Source organism: Notolabrus celidotus, unplaced genomic scaffold, assembly GCF_009762535.1.
Source record: "Notolabrus celidotus isolate fNotCel1 unplaced genomic scaffold, fNotCel1.pri scaffold_401_arrow_ctg1, whole genome shotgun sequence".
Taxonomy (NCBI): domain Eukaryota; kingdom Metazoa; phylum Chordata; class Actinopteri; order Labriformes; family Labridae; genus Notolabrus; species Notolabrus celidotus.
In genome coordinates, this window is record NW_023260218.1 from 1 (window position 1) to 24,130 (window position 24,130).

The following is a 24,130-nucleotide window of genomic DNA, read 5'->3' on the forward strand; positions in this document are numbered from 1 at the left end:
CAAAAAACGGTGGTCAGTGACTATGCTACAGTCCCAGCTAAGGCCCTGGCAGCTTCATATGAGGTGGCATATTTGGTGGCTCAATCGAAAAAGGCTCACACGATCGCGGAGAGTCTTATCCGCCCCGCAGCCGTAGCGATGACAAGAGCATTGCATGGAGAGAAAATATCTAACACTCTTTTAACCATTCCCCTTTCAAATGACACTGTGGCACGCCGCATTCAGGACACCTGGGTCGCGGACACCAGTGCATGTTAAATTGGGGGTCGCGACTCAAAAAGGTTGACAACTGCTGGTCTACAGAACTGAAATCCCAAAAGTCCAAAATGACACAGGGAACACAAGAAAGACAAACTGATCCAGCAAGGGACAGGGGAAACTGAGGAACTAAATACACAGAGCAATTAACACAGGTGTGAACACAGGACAGGTGAAACTAATCAGGGTAATCAAGGAGGAGGGAAACACACAAGGGCAGGAAGTAACTAACCTTGGAAACACAGGATTCAGAACTACAAAAGAGAGAACACAAGACAAGACTAAGAAACACAACAAGAGACATGGATCACAAACACACAAGGGACACAAAGGATAACTAACACAAGGCATGAAACACGACAAGGACAAACTGACAACAGAGACTCATGACAGCAGCAGCGTCTTGAATGAAACGCACTTTGACCTTTTTGGACAATTTAGAAACTTAATTTTCAACCTCTCAACCCGCTTTGTAACTGTTTTAGCTAGGTTTACCTGTGTATTTTTATCTTATCATTTGAATCAACAGTCCCTTCCTATTTTAGTGCTTTTATAGTCAATCCCCTACACCTCCTTTTATTTGTATTATTTATTTGATCTTTTAATTATTTTGATCTCCAAATCAAAAAAATCCTATTTGATGACTTCCTTACTCTTCATGCCTTGTTGTTTGTTTTTGTTTTTCCAAATGTCACTGTAACTGACTGGATATCATTGTAAATGAGGGTTACCCCTCAATGATCTCTCCAGTATAAATAAAGGTTGATTGATTGATTAAATGGTTCCTTTTAAAGTAACTGACAGATTACTGATAGTCAAAGTTAGCTGAAGGCCTGCAAAACAATGAGGAAGTTATCATTTTATAACTCACACATCACAGAAATCTCTCTTTCTCAAGCTTGTGTATTCAACATGTTGGACACTGATATACAACTCTGGTTATTTGAATCTTTATCCCTTTTGTAAAGTTCTTCTTGTAACCCTTTGTAACAGGACAATAAAAGGTTTAAGAAGAAACAGATAAAAGGAAGTGGAGCAATGAAAGGAGAGTAAATAAATCAGTAGATTATTAAATAAATACATTTTATAAAAATACAAAGGGAAGGATTTTGGGAGCGCTCAAGGTCAAAGGATTTTGCTACTGCTCAGATCTGGTTATAGGTGTCTTTATTCCCTTTGTAAAGTTCCTCTTTTAACCTTTTGTAACATGATTTACAGTCAAGATAAATTAAACATTAAGTGAAAGGGTGTAGTCTGGGCGGGAGAGATGACACTGTGTGAAACGTCACATGTTCAACAAAGACAACAATCACGGGTCATTGCACAAAAACACACGTGTGTTGAATACACGTGTTTTCATGTTAGAGGTGATCTCACAGGGTCAGGATGTTTTCTCTCCATGAGTTCATCTTTCATCCTTCAGAATAATAACTGATGAACACATATTTCCTCTGAAGTCTCAGTGCCCTCTGTAGCTTCTACTCCACACACATATTTAACAGACTGAGCTGACCCTGATCCTGGAGGAAAGCCCCTCTTTAGGTCGATAAAGCTGGGTGGTATCACAGAGCAGAGGAGGTAATGATGGCATGAAATTGCACAAAGTGAAGTCCAGATAATAAAAACAGATAATAACGGACGGCTTAAGAAGTTTAAAGAGTGATGGGAAACAGTTCAGACAGGAAGAAGGCATTTTGGGTAATGGCAGAAGGGGAAGATGGTCACTGAGATACGTCTGTGACGCTTCTATTTCACACAGACGTGATTCACAAACATGCATCCAACTTTGAATGACTCAGAAACTGTCTCTGCTTGCATACAGGACTTAACCTGAGAGACTGACTGATTATTTAGGATTAGAATACGTGTTAAAACATGCACATTGCATCACGTTTGTGCACCAAAGATACTCAGAAGGCTGCTTTCTTAATCATTGGGTTAGCTGTGATGCTCTGCAGACACTGCTGAGAGCTTCAAGTCAGAATACCGACATGCTATGCAATGCAGAGTATTTCTTCCTGCATTATATGTCTTGTAGAAAAAAAAGTTTGCAACTCCAAGTATTTTTTAAATCCATATTTCATCTTTTATTAGAAGCCCTTTCAGACTTTTAAAGCTCTCAGTGGTGATTGTTTGCAGGGAGCTGTAGTCCAGTCATCATCAGTGGCTGCTCACTTGGACTTTCACTGTCAACAATGTAAATACAGCCCCTCTTACAGGCCCAGTGTTTCTGTGCATGCTGGGATTCATGCTCCAACCCTCCCCTGAGAGCGAGCAGGAAGACGCGGGAGCGTTAAAGGAGTGAGTGTTGTTAGCCTCTGACCCACACAGACGACACAAAGGGGCTCTCATTCCCGCTCAGGCTGCGGGGCACGAGGTTCACGACTCTCCCGGCTCTGTCTGCGCCCCTAAACAAACAGCCGCTGTAGCCGCTGTCCAGACGGGCGAGGAGAGGCCGTCTGTCAGCTCTCTGCAGGAACAAGCTCACAGGACGCACTCTGCTGCCTCGCTTAAGTTTTAATAAGGACCGATACAGCCGATATGTTTGACTAGATCTGATAATAAAAGTAAATCCCAGCCGTGAAATGAGAGAAAATGCTCCGACTCCGTGTGCTGAGATCCTGCTGAGAGAATCACAAACACAGATTGTAAAGTCATTATCTTCAGATCACGACAGCAAGCAGATTTACACCGAAACTGTATCCATTCATGTCTGCAGGGAGAAGGTTAAATCACCCGGCTCTGTTTCATTGAGCTTTTATTCCTCCTGCTTTCTAAAGAACTCTACCTCTTTATTCAACTCCATCCATCTCTCCCTGTATGGAGAGATTTACCCGTCTTTAATAACCTGGGCCCCAAAAATCCAGTGTTCATGGACGTGATCTGAAACCCATGCAGTGACTTCCACTACAGTCATGTCTGTGTTTAATGCAGTGACTTCCACTACAGAGTCATGTCTGTGTTTAATGCAGTGACTTCCACTACAGAGTCATGCCTGTGTTTAATGCAGTGACTTCCACTACAGAGTCATGTCTGTTTTTAATGCAGTGACTTCCACTACAGAGTCATGTCTGTGTTTAATGCAGTGACTTCCACTACAGAGTCATGTCTGTGTTTAATGCAGTGACTTCCACTACAGAGTCATGTCTGTTATTAATGCAGTGACTTCCACTGCAGAGTCATGTCTGTTTTTAATGCAGTGACTTCCACTACAGAGTCATGTCTGTGTTTAATGCAGTGACTTCCACTATAGAGTCATGTCTGTTTATAATGCAGTGACTTCCACTACAGAGTCATGTCTGTTTATAATGCAGTGACTTCCACTACAGAGTCATGTCTGTTTATAATGCAGTGACTTCCACTACAGAGTCATGTCTGTTTATAATGCAGTGACTTCCACTACAGAGTCATGTCTGTGTTTAATGCAGTGACTTCCACTATAGAGTCATGTCTGTTTATAATGCAGTGACTTCCACTACAGAGTCATGTCTGTGTTTAATGCAGTGACTTCCACTACAGAGTCATGTCTGTTTATAATGCAGTGACTTCCACTACAGAGTCATGTCTGTTTAATGCAGTGACTTCCACTACAGAGTCATGTCTGTTTGTAATGCAGTGACTTCCACTACAGAGTCATGTCTGTGTTTAATGCAGTGACTTCCACTACAGAGTCATGTCTGTGTTTAATGCAGTGACTTCCTCTACAGAGTCATGTCTGTTTATAATGCAGTGACTTCCACTACAGAGTCATGTCTGTTTATAATGCAGTGACTTCCACTCCAGAGTCATGTCTGTTTGTAATGCAGTGACTTCCACTACAGAGTCATGTCTGTGTTTAATGCAGTGACTTCCACTACAGAGTCATGTCTGTGTTTAATGCAGTGACTTCCTCTACAGAGTCATGTCTGTTTTTAATGCAGTGACTTCCACTACAGAGTCATGTCTGTTTATAATGCAGTGACTTCCACTACAGAGTCATGTCTGTGTTTAATGCAGTGACTTCCACTACAGAGTCATGTCTGTGTTTAATGCAGTGACTTCCACTACAGAGTCATGTCTGTTTATAATGCAGTGACTTCCACTACAGAGTCATGTCTGTGTTTAATGCAGCGCTGCCTGAGGGCCTGAAGATCAGGTCCATCCAGTCTTGGTTCTGTGTGCACATTCTGACACACTGATGGCTGGCGTTTGTTCCTCAGACTCTGGCCTCTCAGGGTGGAGAGGTAGAGGAGAGAAGCAGCTGTATAAAAGTCTGATATTGATTCAGATTACAGAGATGGAGCAGACATCGGGGGGTAATCCATCACTCGGTGTGCTACCAGACGTCATGTGATGCTATCTCCATCTGTTCTTTATGTGGAACGATAAAACAGAGGGGTGAACCGGTTCTCCAGGCATGGCTGCAGAGCTTTCTCATGCTCACACGGCCGGTCCTCCATGACCTCAGGGTTTTAAATCACTGAGGATGAAACTGATTAATCAGAGGCTCCACACGCCTCGTTAATTAAACACCACGTCTCTGGGACTCTTTCAGGGGTCCTGTTTGGATGTTTTTAACAGGACTGGGAACAGAACCCCATCACTGCTGAGTCCTGGCTCTGTGTTCACGTGTGTTCAGCCTTGTGTCAACAGTGTCTATCTACACTGGCTCCAGACTCACAGCCTGTTTTTACAGGATTACTCTGCCATAACAAAACCTTCCCGCCAATTCTGCCCGCTCTTCATCAGCCGCTCAGAGACGCTCTCACCAGCTCTGGATCACAGGACAGGATGTTGCTCCTCTTTTCCCTCTCAGAGATGGTTGGGGGTCCAGTAGCTCCTCAGGCTGCTCTCAGATATGTGCCTACTAACTAGGGTCCGGGAGGCAGACACCCTCTCCACTTTTAAGAGCAGGCTTAAAACTTTCCTTTTTGATAAAGCTTATAGTTAGAGCTGGATCAGGCTTGGACCAGCTTTTGTCATGCTGCTATAGGCCTAGACTGCCGGGGGAACTGGCACACTGACACACTGGGATCCTAGCTCACCCCCTTCCCCCCAACCCCCTCATCACTTACTTTAACTCTGCCTGTCCCATTAAAGTTACTAACCATAGACCTTTCTGGAGTCCCTGAGCTCCCTTGTCTCGTAGATTCCTCTGAGCTGCCGTAGACGTCCTCCTGCTGCGGACGATCTGGACTCCAGCTGATACAGCTTCTACGACTCGTCTCATCACTATCACCTCTCTCTCTTACTCCCCTCTATCTGTCTTTCCAGACCCAACACGGTCTCAGCAGGTGTGTGTCTAACATGAGTCTGGTCCTGTTCGAGGTTTCTGCCTGTTAAAGGAAGTTTGTCCTCTCCACTGTAACTAGCTAAATACTGAGGTGTAATGCTCATGGTGGATTAAGGTGGGGTCAGACTGAGTCTTATCCTGTCTTGGTGTTGGGTCTCTGTTCATAATTTGACATAGAGTGGTCTAGACCTGCTCTGTTTGTAAAAGCGTCTTGAGGTAACGTTTGTTGTGATTTGGCGCTATACAAATAAAGATTGATTGATTGATAACTGTCATTATCTCCCCTCGACCAAGACCAGCCTGAGACCACACTAAGGTTTGTACCACAGTGTCTACAGGCAGAGTGGGGATGAGACGGACTACTTTCTGTGGATTAAATTAATATGTGTGATCAGGTTGTTCCTGGTGTTACTTTTGTTACCTGCTTTGATCAATCAATCAATCAATCAAATTATGATCAGAGACCCAACACCAAGACAGGGTAAGACTCAGTCTGACCCCACCTTAATCCATCATGAGCATTGCACCTCGCAGTATTTAGCTAGTTACAGGGGCGAGGACAAACTTCCTTTAACAGGCAGAAACCTCCAGCAGGACCAGACTCATGTTAGACACACATCAGAAGCTGTTGCCGCTGGAGTCTGGAACGTCCACAGCAGGAGGACGTCTACAAGGCAAGGGAGCTCAGGGACTCCAGAAAGGTCTATGGTTAGTAACTTTAATGGGACAGGCAGAGTTGTTGGATTATGGAAACCTGCTTTTTATGAATGCGCCTGATCAGTTTATAAAGACATTAGATCCTGTGTATCACTGTGCTTTGCGTTTCATTACCGGTTGCAGCGATCATGTTCATCACTGTTCCTTATACGCTGTCACACACTGTCCATCTTTGTCCGGTCGTAGACTCTCTCACTGGCTGATTTTTATTCATAAATCTATTCTTGGACTTCTCCCTACATACTTGTGTGTACACATGTGTAGAAACCTCAGCCGATATGGCCTGCGCTCTCAGGACATCATACAGTTACAGGTCCTGAGAGTCAGAACTGAACCGGGCAAAAAGGCTTTTAAAGTTTCAGCCCCGTTTACCTGGAATGATGTGCAGAAGGACTTGAAACTGACACATCTTGTAACTCTGGGGGAATTCAAGTCACTCATAAAAGACAGAGAAACAGGCTCCACTGGATCTTGTGATTGCACTGTGGAACCGTGTGAAACTGTGACCGTATTCTATTTGTGTTGTTTTGTGTGCTTGTTGTGTTTTGTGCTGCCGTCTTGGCCAGGTCACTCTTGAAAAAGAGGTTTTAAATCTCAATGAGTCTCTTACCTGGTTAAATAACTAAAGAAGAAGAGAGTTAAAGTAAGTGATCTGTTCCATTCTGTTCCATTGTAAAGTTTTTACCACAGTGTCAACAGGCAGAGGGGGAATCAGGTGGACTACTTTCTGTGGATTGATTTGATATGACGTGTGATCAGGTCGTGCCTGGAACTGTTTTTGATGTTTAGAATGGATCAGGGTTCTATTTGGCTTTAATCAGTCGGAAGCATTCCATTCTGTTTTGATCTTTTCAGTTCCGTTCTGTTCTCCTTTCTGCAGATTGATCTGATATGATGTGTGTGATCTGGTCGTTCCTCTTCTCCATGAACAACAGATTTATTCTCCCTCTCTGGGAACGGAAGCGACAAATCCAAGCTTTAGTGCGCTGAAAACAGAATCAGTTTATGTAGGAGATGTTGGATTTGTTCTTGATTAGGACTCTGTTTGCTCTTTCGGACCCGGCTTAGACTCTACTGAGGTGGTCCTGGGCACGCACGCACGCACGCACGCACGCACGCACGCACGCACGCACGCACGCACGCACGCACGCACGCACGCACGCACGCACGCACGCACGCACGCACGCACACCTTTGCTTTCTGTAGCTCTGTTGTCCCCACCGAACACTTGCAGCATTATACGGCTCTGCAGAAAGAGCTGTTGTTTTCAGACGCGGTGACTCTGCTTCTGTTTTCATTTGGGACACACAAGTCCACCAACACATACTACAAACACACACACACACACATATAAACACACACTCACTGAATACACACACTTGTTCTGTGATGATGCGGTTGCAAACTTGTTCTGTTTTGATTCAGCCACACGAACACATGAGGACAGAGTCCAAGGAAATGACTTAATCACTCCTGATTCTGGATGTGAGCGGGCCACTGTTTGACGCAGGAGCTGAGGTGTGTGTGTGTTGGGGGGGTCAGCGCTGCACAGGTAGGGTTTTAGAAAACAGTGGTTTGTGCTTTGTCCTCTGCAGACTGGACTCCTGTTGTGAGCTCATGAATAGATGCTTGTTCGCTCTCTCCTGTCTGTAAACACGGCGAGTGTAATCGGCACCAATTATCTGCCACACTCGCTCCTTCCTTCCACGCCTGAGTGATGATTCTGTCCAATCAGGGTTACCTAAACGTGGGTTAACCTCACCTCGTCCCAGAGGTGTTAGAGAGGGCGGAGGTCACGCAGACACACACTCACCAGCGCTGAGTGTGTGTCTGCATCAGGAGGCCTTACAGTCCTCTCTGAGCCCGCTTCTATTGTGAGGAAGATCAGGAGTCAGCAAAAACCAGACAGGACACAAAGGACGGGGATCTAGTGTGCGCGCGTGCGTGCGTGCGTGCGTGCGTGCGTGCGTGCGTGCGTGCGTGCCTGCGTGCGTGCGTGCCTGCGTGCGTGCGTGCGTGGGTGCGTGCGTGGGTGCGTGCGTGCGTGGGTGCATGCGTGCTTGAGTGCATGCGTGTAAGGGTGTGTGCGTGGGTGTGAGCGTGGGTGCGTGCTTAATCTGACTTCAAACAGTCTCTGTAGTTTATGTTCAGATATCTTGAAGGTTTATGTCTTATCAACATGTTTCTGTGTGTGTGTTTTTGTGTGTGTGTGTGTGTGTTTGTGTGTGTGTGTTTGTGTGTGTGTGTCTTGTTTCTAGGTGAACTGTCGCTGCCGGCTCAGGTCAGCCCGTACACGAAGGCTCCTGAGGACTCGATGGAGAGCAGGGCGGACGCCTACATCCAGCTGGAGCTGAGGACGCTGGAACAAGCACTCCTCGCCACCTGTGTGGGCAGCATCGCAGAGCTCAGTGAGTGTGTGTTAATGTGTGTGTGTGTGTCACTGCAGCCACAGTCCACTCCTGTGCTTTGTGTGAGCGTTTGTTTAAAGTGTGAGCGTCGGGCGTCGGGCTCCTGGGACACGTCGTTAGACGCTGCCGGCTCCCCCCTTCAGTTACATAACAACCTGTGGTTTGTGTCCAGAAAACAAGAGCACCTTCACACCCTGCAGGCCACCGTAGCTCATTATCCAAACGCTCATTATGGAGGGTAAATAACAGAGCTCTGTGCCCTCACTGTTCCCCCGTGTTTATAGACTCACGGTGACGGCGTGTTCACGAGACCATGAAGCTCTCAAACACACCTCGTTCTGTACGAGCAGAGACGGATTGTTTCAGACTTCACAATCCTCTCTTTTAGCTGTTCTCAACGTTTATGCATCGTGTTTATTAAATCACAGCTGCAGATAAACTCACATGAAAGGTCAAGGGTCAACTCTGAAAACACACTTGTAGAATAAAGCCTCCGTACACGGGGCGCACGACTTCACCAGCTAACCAGATTGTGTCCTAACTCTGATCCAGGTGACCTCGTGTCCCGGGCAATGCACCACATGCAGCGTCTGCAGAGCTCCAGCGCCTTCATCAGCCCAACCCGCTCGGCCAATCAGCCGTCTGTATCCTGGGCGCCCGACGCCCTCCGAACGCTCTACTACTTCCTGTCCAGCCCTCAGATGGAGTCTTTGGAAAACCCCAACCTGGATCCTCCGACCCTGACGCTGAGCAGAGAGAGGTACGTGTGTGAGATAAAGATGCTCTCATTACATCATGCTGTGATGTGTTGATATAAGGTGGTCTGTCCATTAAAGAGCAACATTTATTCAAAGGTAAAAAATACTTTTATTCCCATGAAACGTCACGTTTGCAGGATCCAGGGAAATGTTTGTCAGATCCCATTAAACTTCCAAGATCCTAACATTTGTAAGATCATAAGAATTTCTTCTGAGGACCTGAGAAACCTTTGCAAGATCCCAAAAATGTGTATGAGGATTCTACGAACATGTTTGCAAGATTATATACATTTGCAAAAGTCCAAGAAACTTTTTAAGATCTGTAGAAACTTTGCAAGATCCTCAGGAACGTTTTAAAGTACAGACAAAAGTTTGAGGGATCAAGATAACACTTCCAAGATTCTGGACAGCGTTTGTCAGATCCTTGCAAACATTTCCTTGGATCCTGCAAAAGTTTTAGAGATCCTGAGAAACATTTGCAAGATGAATATCTTCTCAACATCCCATTATGTTTTGCAGGATCCAGGAAACATCAGTGAGAACCTGAGAAACCTTTGCAAGATCCCAAAATTGTATATTAGGATTCTACAAACATGTTTGCAAGATTATATACATTTGCAAAAGTCCAAGAAACTTTTTAAGAACCGTAGAAACTTTGCAAGATCCTGAGGAACTTTTGCAAGACTCTTGGAAACATTTGTAAGGTCCAGACAAAATTTTGTGGGATCAAGATAACACTCCCAAGATTCTGGACACCCTTTGCCAGATCCTTGCAAACATTTCCTTGGATCCTGCAAAAGTTTTAGAGATCCTGAGAAAGATATGCAAGGTCCAATTAAACTTTCAAGATCCTTACAACATTTGCAAGATCATAAGAATTTCTTCTTGAGGTATTAAATATGTTTTGCAGGATCCAGGAAACAGAGGACCTGAGAAACCTTTGCAAGATCCCCAAGATATGTCTGCAGGTTCTACAATCATTTTTGCAAGATTATATACATTTGCAAAAGTCCAAGAAACTTTTTTGAGACCTGTAGAAACTTTGCAAGATCCTGAGGAACTTTTGCAAGACTCTTGGAAACATTTGTAAAGTCCAGACAAAATTTTGTGGGATCAAGATAACACTCCCAAGATTCTGGACACCCTTAGCCAGATCCTTCCAAACATTTCCTTGGATCCTGCAAAAGTTTTAGAGATCCTTAGAAATATTTGCAAGATGAATATCTTCTCAAGATCCCCAAAAAGCTTTGCAGGATCCAGAAAACATCAGCGACAACCTGAGAAACTTTTGCAAGATCCTAAAAAAGATGTAAAGATTCTACAAAATCATTTGAAAGATCTTCTTGTGGTACCTTTGTATGTCGTCTCAGATATTTAATCTTATGTTCAGAGTTTTCTTGTTTTCTTTTAAAACTGGATCTTTTTTTATTCCACATATTAAAGCTAACAGATTTAGATATTGACGTGAAAGCTGATTTTATTCTTTGAAACACTATCAGACCCACCAAAATCTTAATTCCTGCATTCCTGCATTTTGGAACTGCTATAAATCCTGTGCCTAAGTCCCTGATCGGCTGCTCTGGTTCAGACATCACATGCATGTTGATTGAAGAGTCCGGCTCACGACCATGAAGCACCTTTTAAACTTTAAAAACTCAAACTGAAGAGAAAAAAGGTTTAAAAAGAGTAATTTCTTTTCCCTCCTCCAGGCCGTTCCTGCTCCTCCCTCCTCTCATGGAGTGGATCAGAGTCGCCGTGGTTCATGCTGAACACCGCCGCAGCCTATTGGTGGACAGTGATGACGTCAGACAGACGGCAAGGTTGCTTCTGGCAGGACTGGACTGTGAGCCCCGACAGCTGAGGTAAGTAACCGATGAACAGAGAATCTACAGCGCAGATCAAAGCCTACACGTGTTTGAAACCGGTTGATGAAGTAGCACCAGGATGATCGTGTCCCTGTTCCTCTGCAGGTCTGCGTGCTGCTTCCAGTCTCTGAAGTGTTTGGATGCAGAAGCTGCTGCAGCAAAGTTTCACCTGGACCTGGGCTTCAGGATGCTCTCGTGTGGCCGAGCTGATCTGGTCCATCAGGCCGCTCGGCTTCTGGGTCCACAGGGGGTGAACACCGTGGACGACCAGGTGAGGAGGGGAACATCCGGATTTTAATACAGACACGACGAGTTAGGAGGATATGAACACTCTAACTCTAACTGGTCCTAAACTTAAAGGTCAAAGGTTATCATTGTTGTTGCAGGGGATGACTCCTCTGATGTACGCCTCTGCAGCCGGAGATGAAGCCCTGGTTCAGATGCTCTTAGAGGCCGGAGCTCACCTGGACCTGCAGGTAAGAACACGGCTATTAGTTAGTCTCATGTATGTGGATGCATGTAAGAGTAGGGTAAGATCCGATCTCTGTGTGTGTCTGTGTGTGTGTTCAGGTCCCGGGCTGCTCTGCCAGACACCCGTCGGTTCACCCCGGCAGTCGGCGCTGGGCGGCCCTGACCTTCGCCGTGCTGCGCAGTCACCTGTCCGTGGCTCAGGTGAGGAGACGTGTGGATGTTAGGAGTAGACCAAGACTCTAATGAGAGCTTGAAGGTTGCAGGGTTGGTTTAACTTCTCTCTAAAGACGTCGTCTCTGTGTCCACAGCTGCTGTTGGAGGCGGGAGCGGACGTGGAGGGTGGAGCTCTGCAGGACGGAGAGGGGAGCTCGGCTGAGACGCCGCTGCAGCTCGCTGCTGCTGCAGGTACGCCGTGTGTGAAGCTGAGAGAATGAACACACGCTCGTCCATGAGAATAAACCACATGTTTCATCTCTGCAGGTCACTATGAGATGGTGAGCCTGCTGCTCACTCACGGAGCAGACCCTCTGCTCAGAGTGCATCATGGGAATTCACTGACATCCCCGCTGTACGAGGACTTGAACTGCTTCAGCTACGCGGCGGCACACGGACACAGGTGAGACTTTATTATCCTGCAGGTTACAGCAACAAGATGACAACTTGTCTTTGTCTTTTCATGTGAATTATTCTCTCTCTCCTCGAAGCAGCAGACTCTATTCTTAAAAACAATCGTCTCACCTTCTCTCCTCTCCTGCAGAAACATCCTGAGGAGGCTTCTGATGCAGCCGCAGCACAGGAAGGAGGACATCCTCTCTCTGGAGGAGATCCTGGCTGAAGGAGTCGAGGAGGAGGGAGTGAGAACCGGAGCCCCTGACTCTCAGAGTCCGGTACCTCGGCTGTGTAAGGCCCGCATGAAAGCTCTGCAGCAGGCGGCGTACTACAGCGCAGAGCACGGTTACCTGGATGTGACGCTGGAGCTCAGAGAGATGGGTGAGCTTGTGATGAAGTTTATTTGATCTGTCTACGTCCAACACGCTGCAGTCTCAGTTTATAGACTGACGCTCTCACAGCCTGCAGAGGATGCATGGAAAATCACAGACAACATGCAACAAAGTTAAACCAGGAACATAAATATAAACTACAACTCCTGAAGAGATCTTCCTAAAACATTTGACACCATAAAGTTTAAAGTGCACGTCGCCCCCTGCTGGACAGATGTGTGTAACACCAGGACTGAAGAGAGGAGACTGTCTCTTGATTTTAACAATCTTATTTAAACACATTTCTTGATCTGATGGGATCTGAAGTTGATTTTGAAATCATTAGAAGAGAAATTAACCTCCAACACAGAAAAGACAGAAAAGACTGTAATCTTCAGATGTCTCTGCTTCAGTCTGAATCTAAATCCTGGTCCCTGTCTTGTGCTCTGCCCTCCTCCTGGTCCAGGTGTTCCCTGGCGGCTGCACACATGGCTGCAGAGTCTGCACAGAGCTCAGCAGCTGAGCAGAGACCAGGTCATCGTCTCCCTCCTCTCTGAGTTCTCCTCCATCGGGTCGGAGGACTACACCCCCGAGCTCCTCTCTGCAGGCGTCCCACTCATGTTCAGCATGATGGAGACCACCAAGGTACACCCACACCCTGACTCTGTGGCTCTGTGTGTGTCTGAGTTTATACAGTAAATAAATGATGCATAAGTCGTGTTGATGAGCCTTCATGTGTTTCAGCTTTGAATGATGTTGAACTCCTGCGTTTGTGTTTGTTTCTCTGCAGGATTACGTGACAGCGAAGCGTCTGGCGTCTGTTCTCTCTCTCTGCTACAGCTGCTCTCCCGTCCCTCCGCTCCCTCCGCTGGACGTCACTCTGTCCACACAGCTGGGTAACGCCTCCCTGCTGCCACATGATGACCTGTCAGTCCTATGTTTGAATACTTTAGGAGCTAATAAAGCTAACATGCTCATCTCTGTCCTCAGATATTCATTTCCTGAACAACAAAGAGATGTCAGACGTGACCTTCATGGTGGACGGGCGTCCGTTCTTCGCTCACCGGGTGCTGCTGATGTCGGCGTCTGAACAGTAGGAGTTCACTTTTCACTGAGAGCTTCGTATTAAAATGTTCCTTTTAAACTCTTTTAACACTTCAATTAGTCAAGGTTTAACATGTCAAAGTTTGTGCATCCATCAGGAAAATAACTGAATAAAATGAGGCGCAAAAGACGAGAAAAAACAACCAAAAAGATAAATCTTAGAGATAAATATTTATTTAAAAACGGAGGTGTTGTGGTGAAAAGCTGCAGCCAAAGAAGAAGATGAACTACAGATAAAAACACTGACAACATCATTTTAAAAGCCACAAATAAAGATTAAAGTAAGAGATTAAATTAAAGAAAGAACATCTTCAAAATGTTTATTTGCAGTACATTTACACGAATCGTGTGCCCAACAAGTTATTCTGAGAGCTCAAGGTTTGCAGCCAATAAAACAGAAGCTGAATTCTCCCCATGACCGACATCATGTTAAAGTTTAGAGCCCTATCTTTCTACATTACATTTGAGTAACGGCAAGCTAATAAGCTAGCCTTGATTACCAATAGCAATGTGTCTGTGTCAGCGCAGACCCCGGGAGTGATTAAACACAAGACTATCTTATAAGGAATGGAAATAACCGGTTTTAAAAGAGCAGCCAATGCAGAAGTGCCTTAAACTTGCATTCTTTGTAATGACCAGCAGGGGGCGACTCCACTGATTGCAAATGAGTTGTAGATTGTATAGAACTGATTAAAATACATCTTTTTTTAAAAACATATTTCTGATTTATTTCAGCTTTTTCTCAGTACTTTAAATAGTTTATTATTACTTAATTCTATATTTTATTATCATGAGAAATGTGATGTAATAAAAACTACATTTTTTGTAACTTTGTTCTGACTTTTAAAAGTGTTTATATCATTTTTAAAAAAGTGCTGTAGGTATGAAGATGATTTTTTTATAGTGTTATATTTCTCTCTGTTTCTGAGTTAACTGTTTTCCATTTTCAACACATTTACAAACAACATACAACAAAAACAAACTCATACGCACCACAAACACTGCCACCAAAATCATCCGCCTCCCCACACCCAACCTGTCTGACCTCAACAACAGAGCCATCATACGCAGAGCACGCACTATAACACTGGACCCCCAACACCCCCTCTACTCAGTCTTCACACTACTCTACTGTTCGGTGTGTTTATATGTGTCCGGTGTGCATATTTGTGTCCAGTGTGTTCATATGTGTCTGGTGTGTTTATATGTGTCCAGTGTGTTTATATGTGTCCGGTGTGTTTATATGTGTCCGGTGTGCATATTTGTGTCCAGTGTGTTCATATGTGTTCGGTGTGTTTATATGTGTCCAGTGTGTTCATATGTGTCTGGTGTGTTTATATGTGTCCAGTGTGTTTATATGTGTCCGGTGTGCATATTTGTGTCCAGTGTGTTTATATGTGTCCGGTGTGTTTATATGTGTCCAGTGTGTTTATATGTGTCCGGTGTGTTTATATGTGTCCAGTGTGTTTATATGTGTCCAGTGTGTTTATATGTGTCCGGTGTGTTTATATGTGTCCAGTGTGTTTATATGTGTCCAGTGTGTTTATATGTGTCCGGCGTGTATATATGTGTCCGGTGTGTTTATATGTGTCCGGTGTGTTTATATGTGTCCGGTGTGTTTATATGTGTCCTATGTGTTTATATGTGTCCAGTGTGTTTATATGTGTCCAGTGTGTTTATATGTGTCTGGTGTGTTTATATGTGTCCGGTGTGTTTATATGTGTCCGGTGTGTTTATATGTGTCCAGTGTGTTTATATGTGTCCGGTGTGTTTATATGTGTCCGGTGTGTTTATATGTGTCCGGTGTGTTTATATGTGTCCTGTGTGTTTATATGTGTCCGGTGTGTTTATATGTGTCCAGTGTGTTTATATGTGTCCGGTGTGTTTATATGTGTCCAGTGTGTTCATATGTGTTCAGTGTGTTCATATGTGTCTGGTGTGTTTATATGTGTCCAGTGTGTTTATATGTGTCCGGTGTGTTTATATGTGTCCAGTGTGTTTATATGTGTCCAGTGTGTTTATATGTGTCCGGTGTGTTTATATGTGTCCAGTGTGTTTATATGTGTCCAGTGTGTTTATATGTGTCCAGTGTGTTTATATGTGTCCAGTGTGTTTATATGTGTCCAGTGTGTTTATATGTGTCCAGTGTGTTTATATGTGTCCAGTGTGTTCATATGTGTCCGGTGTGTTTATATGTGTCCTGTGTGTTTATATGTGTCCAGTGTGTTTATATGTGTCCTATGTGTTTATATGTGTCCAGTGTGTTTATATGTGTCCGGTGTGCATATATGTGTCCAGTGTGTTTATATGTGTCTGGTGTGTTTATATGTGTCCAGTGTGTTTATATGTGTCCGGTGTGCATATATGTGTCCAGTGTGTTTATATGTGTCTGGTGTGTATATTTGTGGGATGCGGGGCACCATTGCTGTGAGGCTGGGTGGATGGTTATGGTTATTGTGTTCATACATGTATTCCTGTACAGACGGTGGCAACAAATCTCCTTATTAAGGACAAATAAAGATCTATCTATCTATCTTACAATAAAATAATTTAATTTTAAAAACTAAATTATCAAACATGACTATTAAATAAAATGAAGAGGAAAGCAAAAAAAGTTTAATTCTCTTTAATTCTTAGCTGAACCTTTCAAAATAAAAGCCTCATGCTTCGTTGTTTTCTTCCTCAGGTTCAGACAGATGCTCTCTGATTCCCCCGATGACATCATCCACATCAGTCACATGACCTACAGCACATTCCAGGTGAGACTACATTTACCTGCTGCTGTCTTCATGTAGATGTTAACTGAGTGATGGATCACTGAAGTGATGTCGTGTCTCTGCAGACGATGATGAAGTCTCTGTACTGTGGAGGGACAGACGGACTGACTGTGACTCACTCTGAAGCCATCCAGGTAGAACAACACACCTGTCCACCTGAGGGTCAGACACATGTTAGAGTTAGTAAAGTGTTTGACTGGGATTAACTGTGTTGTTGTTGTTTGTTTGTGCAGCTGCTGCCCGTGTCCTCGTTCTTCCAGCTCAGAGGTCTGCAGAGGAGCTGTGAGGTGAAGCTGTCCCAAAACCTGACTCTGGAGAACGTGGTCCACATCTATCAGACTGCACAGGTACACACACACACACCTCAGCCTCATGTTTCAGATATCTGATACATGAAGTATCTTGTTCCCTCAAAATAAGAACAAGATAACTTGTGCACATCAGACATCAGTCTCTGTGTTACTGACTCTAATGATCTCTGTGATCTCTCCGTCTCTGCAGCATCATGGAGCCGCTGCTCTCTGCAGATACTGTGAAGGATTCTTCCTGCAGAACATGGATCAGCTCCTGGACCGGGAGGACTTCCACCGCCTGCTGCTCTGCCCCATCATGAAAACCCTGGATCAGGAACAGGACCAGGACTCACCGGCCCTCCTCAGGACTTTAGAGGACACGTTAATCCACAGACTGTGCAGCCTGCATGCTGCATGTCGGGAGTAAAGACAGTCACACTGTGTTAGTGTGTGTGTGTGTGTGTGTGTGTGTGTGGGATCAGAAGCCATAAAGTGTTTCAGGAACTTCTTATTTTTATTTATTTAATCTGACACAAGTGAAGATTTCTGTAACCAGAGAGAGACGAATCAAACTGAAACAGATCGACTCATGATTGAAGAAGTCTCAACAGTGTGAAACATGAATAACTGAATATTAATGTGTTTACTTTTTGATATAAATGTAATAAATTCAGTGTAAAGGCACATAAACATATGAGTTGTTATAACTGAGATGTCTTTTTACTGTAAATATCATCTGATTCATGTTCATCAATAATTGAAGGAGCTCTCTGGCTGCATTATTTTTTCACTTTGAGATGTTTGTGTTTGTTTCTGTAAGTTATTATATTTTTGTTGTTTTTCTGTGTGATGAAATAAATACCTTAAAGATATCTTTAAATCTAGTTAGCTTTTGATACTATAATAAAGTATTTAATAGTTTTTTTTATATGTGAATATTTTTGAATAAACCAGTTCTCTATTTTGGTGTTGAACATTTTCATTCTTGAATAATTAAATTAAATAATTTCTGCTGCACTTATTGAACTGGCCAGCAGGTGGCAGTGTCTGATCTGAAACCATATGTTTTATTTAAAGGTGTTACCTCTAGAAACTTCTTCAATTAAGTGTTTGACAGTCTTTTCTTTTCCAAATAATTCAAGCGTAACTCAAGGAAGATTCAAATTATCGATCTTACAGACTTTAGATTATTATACAGAGAAGTTTAGAGGATGAGGGGAGTAACAGTGAAAGTTAAACCCAGGGAAAAGAAAGAGGGAACAGTGAAAGAAGAGAAGCTAAACACTGTATCTAAAACTTAACTGTGACAAAAACACCATCTCTAACGTCTTCACCCTCCGTCCAATGCAGCTGTATCATCACTTCTAGCACTGCCTGATTCCTCTCTCCTCCTCTTCTCCTCTGCCCTGATTGCTGATTGGACACAGGTGAGCTCATCATCTGCTGAGGAGCAGCACCTGGACGTGAAGAGAGAGAGAGAGAGAGAGAGAGAGAGAGAGAGAGAGAGAGAGAGAGAGAGAGAGAGAGAACAACAACAAAAGACACCTCACCACAATCCATGATAGACAGAGACCTTAAAGGTGACATATCACGCTTTTTTCATCAACATATATTGGTCTAAGAGGTCCCCAAAACATGTCTTTAAAGTTTATGCTCAAAAAAACACTTTGAAATCTGATTCTGGTCTGCCTGAAAAACCCTCTTCTTCAGTCCTCCTCAGAACAGTCTGTTTTCTCTCTGACCACGCCCCCTCAGGAAGTGGGTGTGGCCTCCTTGTCTGTCCAGCACGTTGATCTAATGTTTACATGTTGGCTGAATATACACGGCTGCTCACAGACCCGCGTTACTTCAACCCTCTGAATCTGATCCAGAATCTGATCCTGACGGAGAGGCGCCTGCAGCAGGACCTTTTCTGAACCATTGGTCACAGATTTAGTGTTTCTTGTTGTTTTATTTGTCAGTATGTCGACGTGTGTCTTGGTACACAGCTACCAACATGTAGCTATGTGGCTATGCTAATTAGCGCTAGCACTTATCCATGATAAATAAAAATCATCCACTAGATCTTCAAATCTGCAGACGTGGGGAGTAAAACCGACCTCTGCCAGAAAGGCAGCAGGACCTTTCTGAAGGATTGATCACAGATTCTGTGTTTCTTGTTGTTTTATTTGTCAGTATGTAAACGTGTGTCTTGGTACACAGCTACAGCTACAGCTACAGCTACAGCTACAGCTACAGCTACAGCTACAGCTACAGCTACAGCTACAGCTACAGCTACGACATGTAGCTATGCTAACTAGCGCTAGCACTTTTCCATGATAAATAAAAATCATCCACTAGATCTTCAAATCTGCAGACGTGGGGAGTCAAAGCGACCTTTGTGTTTATTAAGACAGCCTACAACTAGCATGCCTCCCTCCTAAGCTCCTTGTTAGCACACATGTGTGCAGGGAATGAAAAACGGAGGAGGGGTTGAGTTGTATTTTATACAGTCTATGGGCTGAACAAGCTCCGAGCTCTGACTTCCTGTTACAGACCGGATGGCGTTGTGACGTATGAAAAACACTGAAAACTGAAACGGCTGGTTTCAGCACACATTTACAGAAAGGTGGAGAAATCAGAACAGGGGCAGAATGGAGTCTTTGACTTTTCAGGGGGTTTGTAGACAGGGACACAGATTTCAGGTATGATATGTCACCTTTAAGGATAAACGTCTCAGAGACCCAGAAAGACGAGCACACGAGTCCAAAGTCAACAGATTTATTTCCTTTAGCACTGAAGTTGTTCACAGTAACATCACAAGGGAATACATTGCCAGTGGTTATCCTGCTCAGTAGTAGCGCTCCGTGCTCCGAGTCCATTCTGTGTGCTCTGGATTCCCCCGGTAGAAAAAGAGGAAAGCGAACAATGAAAGGTATTGCTTTGATTTTTCTCTCTGAGGACCAAACGGCCGCCCGGCGAGCGAGCCGGCCGACAGTCAGAGAGCTCCCTCTTTGAGAGAACGAGTAAGGAGGATGCATTGCACGGTTACTGCGTGTGAACACAGTAATCAAAAAGGAGGAAGAGGGACAGAGGACTGCGAAGGAAATGAAAATAAATCAAAAGGCAAATTAAAAGAAATGCACATAAAAAAAAACATAAATACATAAATAAGAGGAGAGAAAAAGGGAACGGGAGAACAATTCCAACGACGACATGCAAAGAAAAGACGAATGCTGAACATGCAAACAAGCGTACGAGGTCAAAGCTAAGAGTAGGATCCCCTCGGTTTTTTAAATAAGCGTGTCAGTAAACTCAGCTTATTTACAGAAAGAGTGTCTGCTGAGATCTGAGTCTTCATACACACGGAGGGGAAGAGGAGCCCACATTATCAACAAAGGTTGGTTTCTCTCAGAGAGGCTACGTCTACATTCTTAAATTACGGTAAATCATTTCCCAAAAAACGTATTTTACAAAGTTTCTCTGGTCGAAAAAAAAAGAAAGAACTCACCAACATGATCCAATAAGTTAAAGAAAAATATCCTTCAATTACTTTGACGTTAAGAAACATTCTCTACATCTCTCATAGAAATAACTCAGAATAAATTAAGAACAAAAAATGGCAAAATACAGTAAAGTACAAAAATATACACAGCAGTTCAATATCGTAAAAAAAAAATTAGAATGAAAATAAAAATGTGCTGACACGGTGAAACTGAGCCCCAATCCGAGTCACTCCTCAAAAAGTGCCAAAAGAAAAAGAGACGTTTGATTGGAGGAGGCCTGATCACACCAGAGAGCGGACGCAGAGGTCAGACGTGTGTGTGCGTGAGAGACTACTGATCACAGGAAACACAAGGTCAGGTGATCCGTCTTACTTCTGTCATGTTGGATTTTTAAAAGAAGTTCAAGGAGCAGAGAGTTAGTGACGTACAGTGAAGAGGTCCAGACTGGGAGTTGAACCAGAACCACTCTGAAGGACTTGTAGCTTAAACTTAAACCAGTGAGCCAAACTAGTTTCCCAAATTTTGAAAGAAAACCTAAAGTGCATCAACCTGATCCAGAGTCTCTACATCTAAATTATGCTGCACACTTTGTCCACAGGGGGCGCCAATACCCACACAAACTGAAACATCCTCATTGTTACTTTATATGTTTTATATTTTAGCTGTTGCTGAAATTGTTAAGTAGTTAAGTCATTTTTTTTACACTCTATTGCTTCACTAACGTCACATCTTATAGACTGAATATGTTGAAACATGTCTTTACTCTTTAAATGAGACGCACTGACCTGAGAAGTCCAGATATAACATCTTATTTTGAGGTATTATGAGCCGAACATGAGGAACAAAGTCAATAAAACAGGATGTTTTCTTCAGTTTTTTAAGGGCGATAGCACCAAATATCTGGAAGGTGAAATAACAAATGATTACATTTTAGAAATGCGATACAAAATGTGATTAATGGGGCGCTGGTGGCCTAGCGGTCTTAGCGCCCCACGTACAGAGGCTGCAGTCCTCATCGCAGGGGACGCTGGTTCGATACCCAGACGGTTGACCATTTCCTGCATGTCTTCCCCCGCTATATATCAAGGATTAAAGGACTCATGTCTCAGCAGGATGCAGAAAAACTTGTCCATGCATTTATCTTTAGCAGACTAGACTACTGTAACGGGGTCTTTACAGGACTCCCTAAAAAGTCCATCAGACGGCTGCAGCTCATACAGAATGCTGCTGCTCGAGTCCTAACAAGGACCAACAAAGTAGACCACATTACTCCAGTTCTTAGATCTCTACACTGGCTTCCTGTCTGTCAGAGAATAGACTTTAAAATCCTGCTGATGGTTTATAAAGACCTGAATGGTTTAGGCCCAAAATACATTGCTGATCTGCTACTACTTTATGAACCACCTCGACCTCTGAGGTCATCAGGTACTGGTCTGCTTTCAGTTCCTAGAGTCAGAAGGAAACATGGTGAAGCAGCGTTTAGTCATTATGCTCCACATATCTGGAACACACTCCCTGAAAGCTGCAGGTCTGCTCCAACTCTCACCTCTTTTAAATCAAAGATTAAGACTTTTTTATTTCCCACTGCCTTCCTATCTTAGATTATTTTAACCCACTTTAAATTAAAATTTTAATGTAATTTTTAATATATTTCTAATTTTCCTTTTCTTTTCTGTTTTATTATATTTGTCATTTTAATTATGTTCTTTTATGCCTGTCTGAATGTCTCCAATGCTTTTAATGTTTTAATGTAAAGCACATTGAGTTGCCCTCGTGTATGAAATGCGCTATACAAATAAAGCTGCCTTGCCTTGCTCTCTACTCCCCACATTTCCTGTCTCTCTTCAGCTGTCCTATAAAATAAAGGCAAAAAAGGCCAAAAATATAACTTTAAAAATGTGATTAATCACGACTAATTTCAGAAATACCTTGAATAATCCTGATTAAAGATATGAATCATTTCACAGCATTGTTTACTCTTAAAGTAACTTTTGTGTTCTATGTTTTTAAATAATAATAATGCAGGGATTCTAAAGGAAGAAGAGGACAATCAGCACGTTCTGGACTTGACGGCAAATCATGGCGTCCATCTTTAGTGAGTGTTTTGTACTCTGATACCTCTTTTGGACCAACGTGAACCGGGTTGTATTTCCGGGCTGGAGCTCGCGCTGGTTTGGAGCTGGTTGAACTCGTGAACCAACACGGCGCCCGTTTGTTTTTCTGCCCGTGGAAGAGGCACGCCATGACGTCAGATTTACGTGATTTAGCACGAACTTTCCCTCACAACAACAACTATGGCGGACAACGGCAGCTCGTCTCCTCGGCCGACCGCTGCTTTGTCTTGGAATCCATTACTCTCTTTGATTTAATGGCTGCAGGGAAATGGTGGAAACACGTTTGGTTTGTGTTTTCGATCACGGCAACCCCACCCTCCCGCCCCTCGCCCCTGACGTAAGCGGTTCACGGTTCTAGACCAGCAAAGAGTTGGAGCCACTCTGGAACCGGTTTTCCAGGCCAGGAGCCGGTTCACTCGCAGTCGAAACAATGGTTCCCAATTGAGCGCCGGCTCTGAACCGACCCTGAAACTGCCTCAAAAAGGGGTAACAGAGAGACTCTGGCGCTGTTTCCGAAATCGCCTACTATACTAGCAGTACGTACTGATATGTCCAAAATTCAGTATGTAGTAAGTAGTATGTGAACAAGAGCAAAATCTGCAGTATGCCAAAACTCCCCGGATGTCTACTGATTCGGGAAAATATCTCAGTGTGCATCGGACCAGTCTGCCTCACGTACTGTTTCCCATAATGCACAGCGCTCGTTCTGCTTTTTCTTTTTCCTCATTTTTTGACGGGAGGAAATCCGTTTTTGGGTGCTGTGAAAGTTATCAAATTACATATAAACCACTTCCTAACTTTTTAAATCATAAATGGATGCTAAATAAGCTTTTTATTTATCGGCTTCGCCGTTGTTTACTTCCGCTTTCCGAAACCGGAAATCCAGCGAAGTCTGGCTCAGTATGCTGCATGACAGATCGAACAGAACAGTCATACTACAGACTAAATTCAAATGCAGTATGTAGAAGGCAATACCTACTGCCTACTACATTAGTAAGTAGTATGTAGCAGGCCGTTTCGGAAACAGCCTGAGACTCTGGTTCTGCACCTCTTTAAAGGACTTCCTGTTTTGATGCCTCTTGATAATATTCGCGTCTCCCTCCTCAGCACAAGTCATCGCTCCGTGTCCGCCCCGCTGACGTGATCAGGCCTGAACAGGTCAAAACAAAAAAACATGGCAACACAAGTCTAAAACATAATGTCACAACTACACTCTTTGTACATACAGAACATTATTTAATCTGTACAACAGAATAGATCATTCATATATTTAACACCACCTCCCCTCTTCATCGTACTTTGACGGGCGGCCTTGTGAGCCGCGAAAAAACCCGTTTACAGAAACGTCACCGAGCGAGCGTCAAAGATCCGACCGCTCCAAAAAAAAAAAAAGACGACAATAAAAAGAATTACAATCCAGCCAGCGATCGTCCAAACGTCCGTCCGTCTTCAGCCGCTCCTGCTTCGTGTTTGTCAGCGTGTGCAAGTCATTACATCCCGCAGAGAAGTTTGTGTGGAGGAGTACGTACAGTGTGTGTTTATGTACATGTGGGAGAAATAGAAGAGAAAAGAGGAGAGGAGTGTGTGTGTGTGTGTGTGTGTGTGTGTGTGTGTGTGTGTGTGTGTGT

At 43.8% G+C, this 24,130-nt stretch overlaps 1 protein-coding gene and 1 long non-coding RNA gene across 3 annotated transcripts; one reads left to right on the forward strand and one right to left on the reverse strand.

Annotated features, from left to right (window-relative positions):
* Positions 1-557: 557 nt before the first annotated feature.
* Positions 558-24,130, forward strand: LOC117809755 (ankyrin repeat and BTB/POZ domain-containing protein 2-like). 2 transcript variants are annotated; one of them, XM_034679231.1, is made up of 18 exons: positions 558-605; positions 8,506-8,655; positions 9,208-9,415; positions 11,123-11,275; positions 11,384-11,549; positions 11,665-11,754; positions 11,849-11,950; positions 12,058-12,154; positions 12,230-12,365; positions 12,507-12,739; positions 13,196-13,374; positions 13,520-13,625; positions 13,720-13,822; positions 16,520-16,592; positions 16,676-16,744; positions 16,844-16,957; positions 17,112-17,357; positions 24,081-24,130. In XM_034679231.1, exons 2-17 carry the CDS (start codon positions 8,562-8,564, stop codon positions 17,328-17,330), a joined length of 2,142 nt encoding a protein of 713 aa, XP_034535122.1. In that variant the 5' UTR covers positions 558-605; positions 8,506-8,561; the 3' UTR covers positions 17,331-17,357; positions 24,081-24,130. The 2 variants fall into 2 exon arrangements, with proteins under 2 accessions (XP_034535122.1, XP_034535121.1); XM_034679230.1 differs by lacking the exon at positions 24,081-24,130 and having other exon boundaries at positions 17,112-17,864.
* LOC117809756 lies at positions 10,873-17,030 on the reverse strand. The gene is made up of 2 exons (XR_004630614.1): positions 16,609-17,030; positions 10,873-11,748 (listed from the first exon to the last, which is right to left on the reverse strand). It is a non-coding gene; the product is annotated as an uncharacterized LOC117809756 (long non-coding RNA).

Excerpts from the sequence above, each read along its gene's own strand:
- LOC117809755 (XM_034679231.1), top strand. The coding sequence starts at position 8,562 with ATGGAGAGCAGGGCGGACGCCTACATCCAGCTGGAGCTGAGGACGCTG. Across the intron at positions 9,416-11,122 it reads CTGACGCTGAGCAGAGAGAG|GCCGTTCCTGCTCCTCCCTC; the intron begins GTACGTGTGTGA and ends TCCCTCCTCCAG. Across the intron at positions 12,155-12,229 it reads GCAGCTCGCTGCTGCTGCAG|GTCACTATGAGATGGTGAGC; the intron begins GTACGCCGTGTG and ends TCATCTCTGCAG.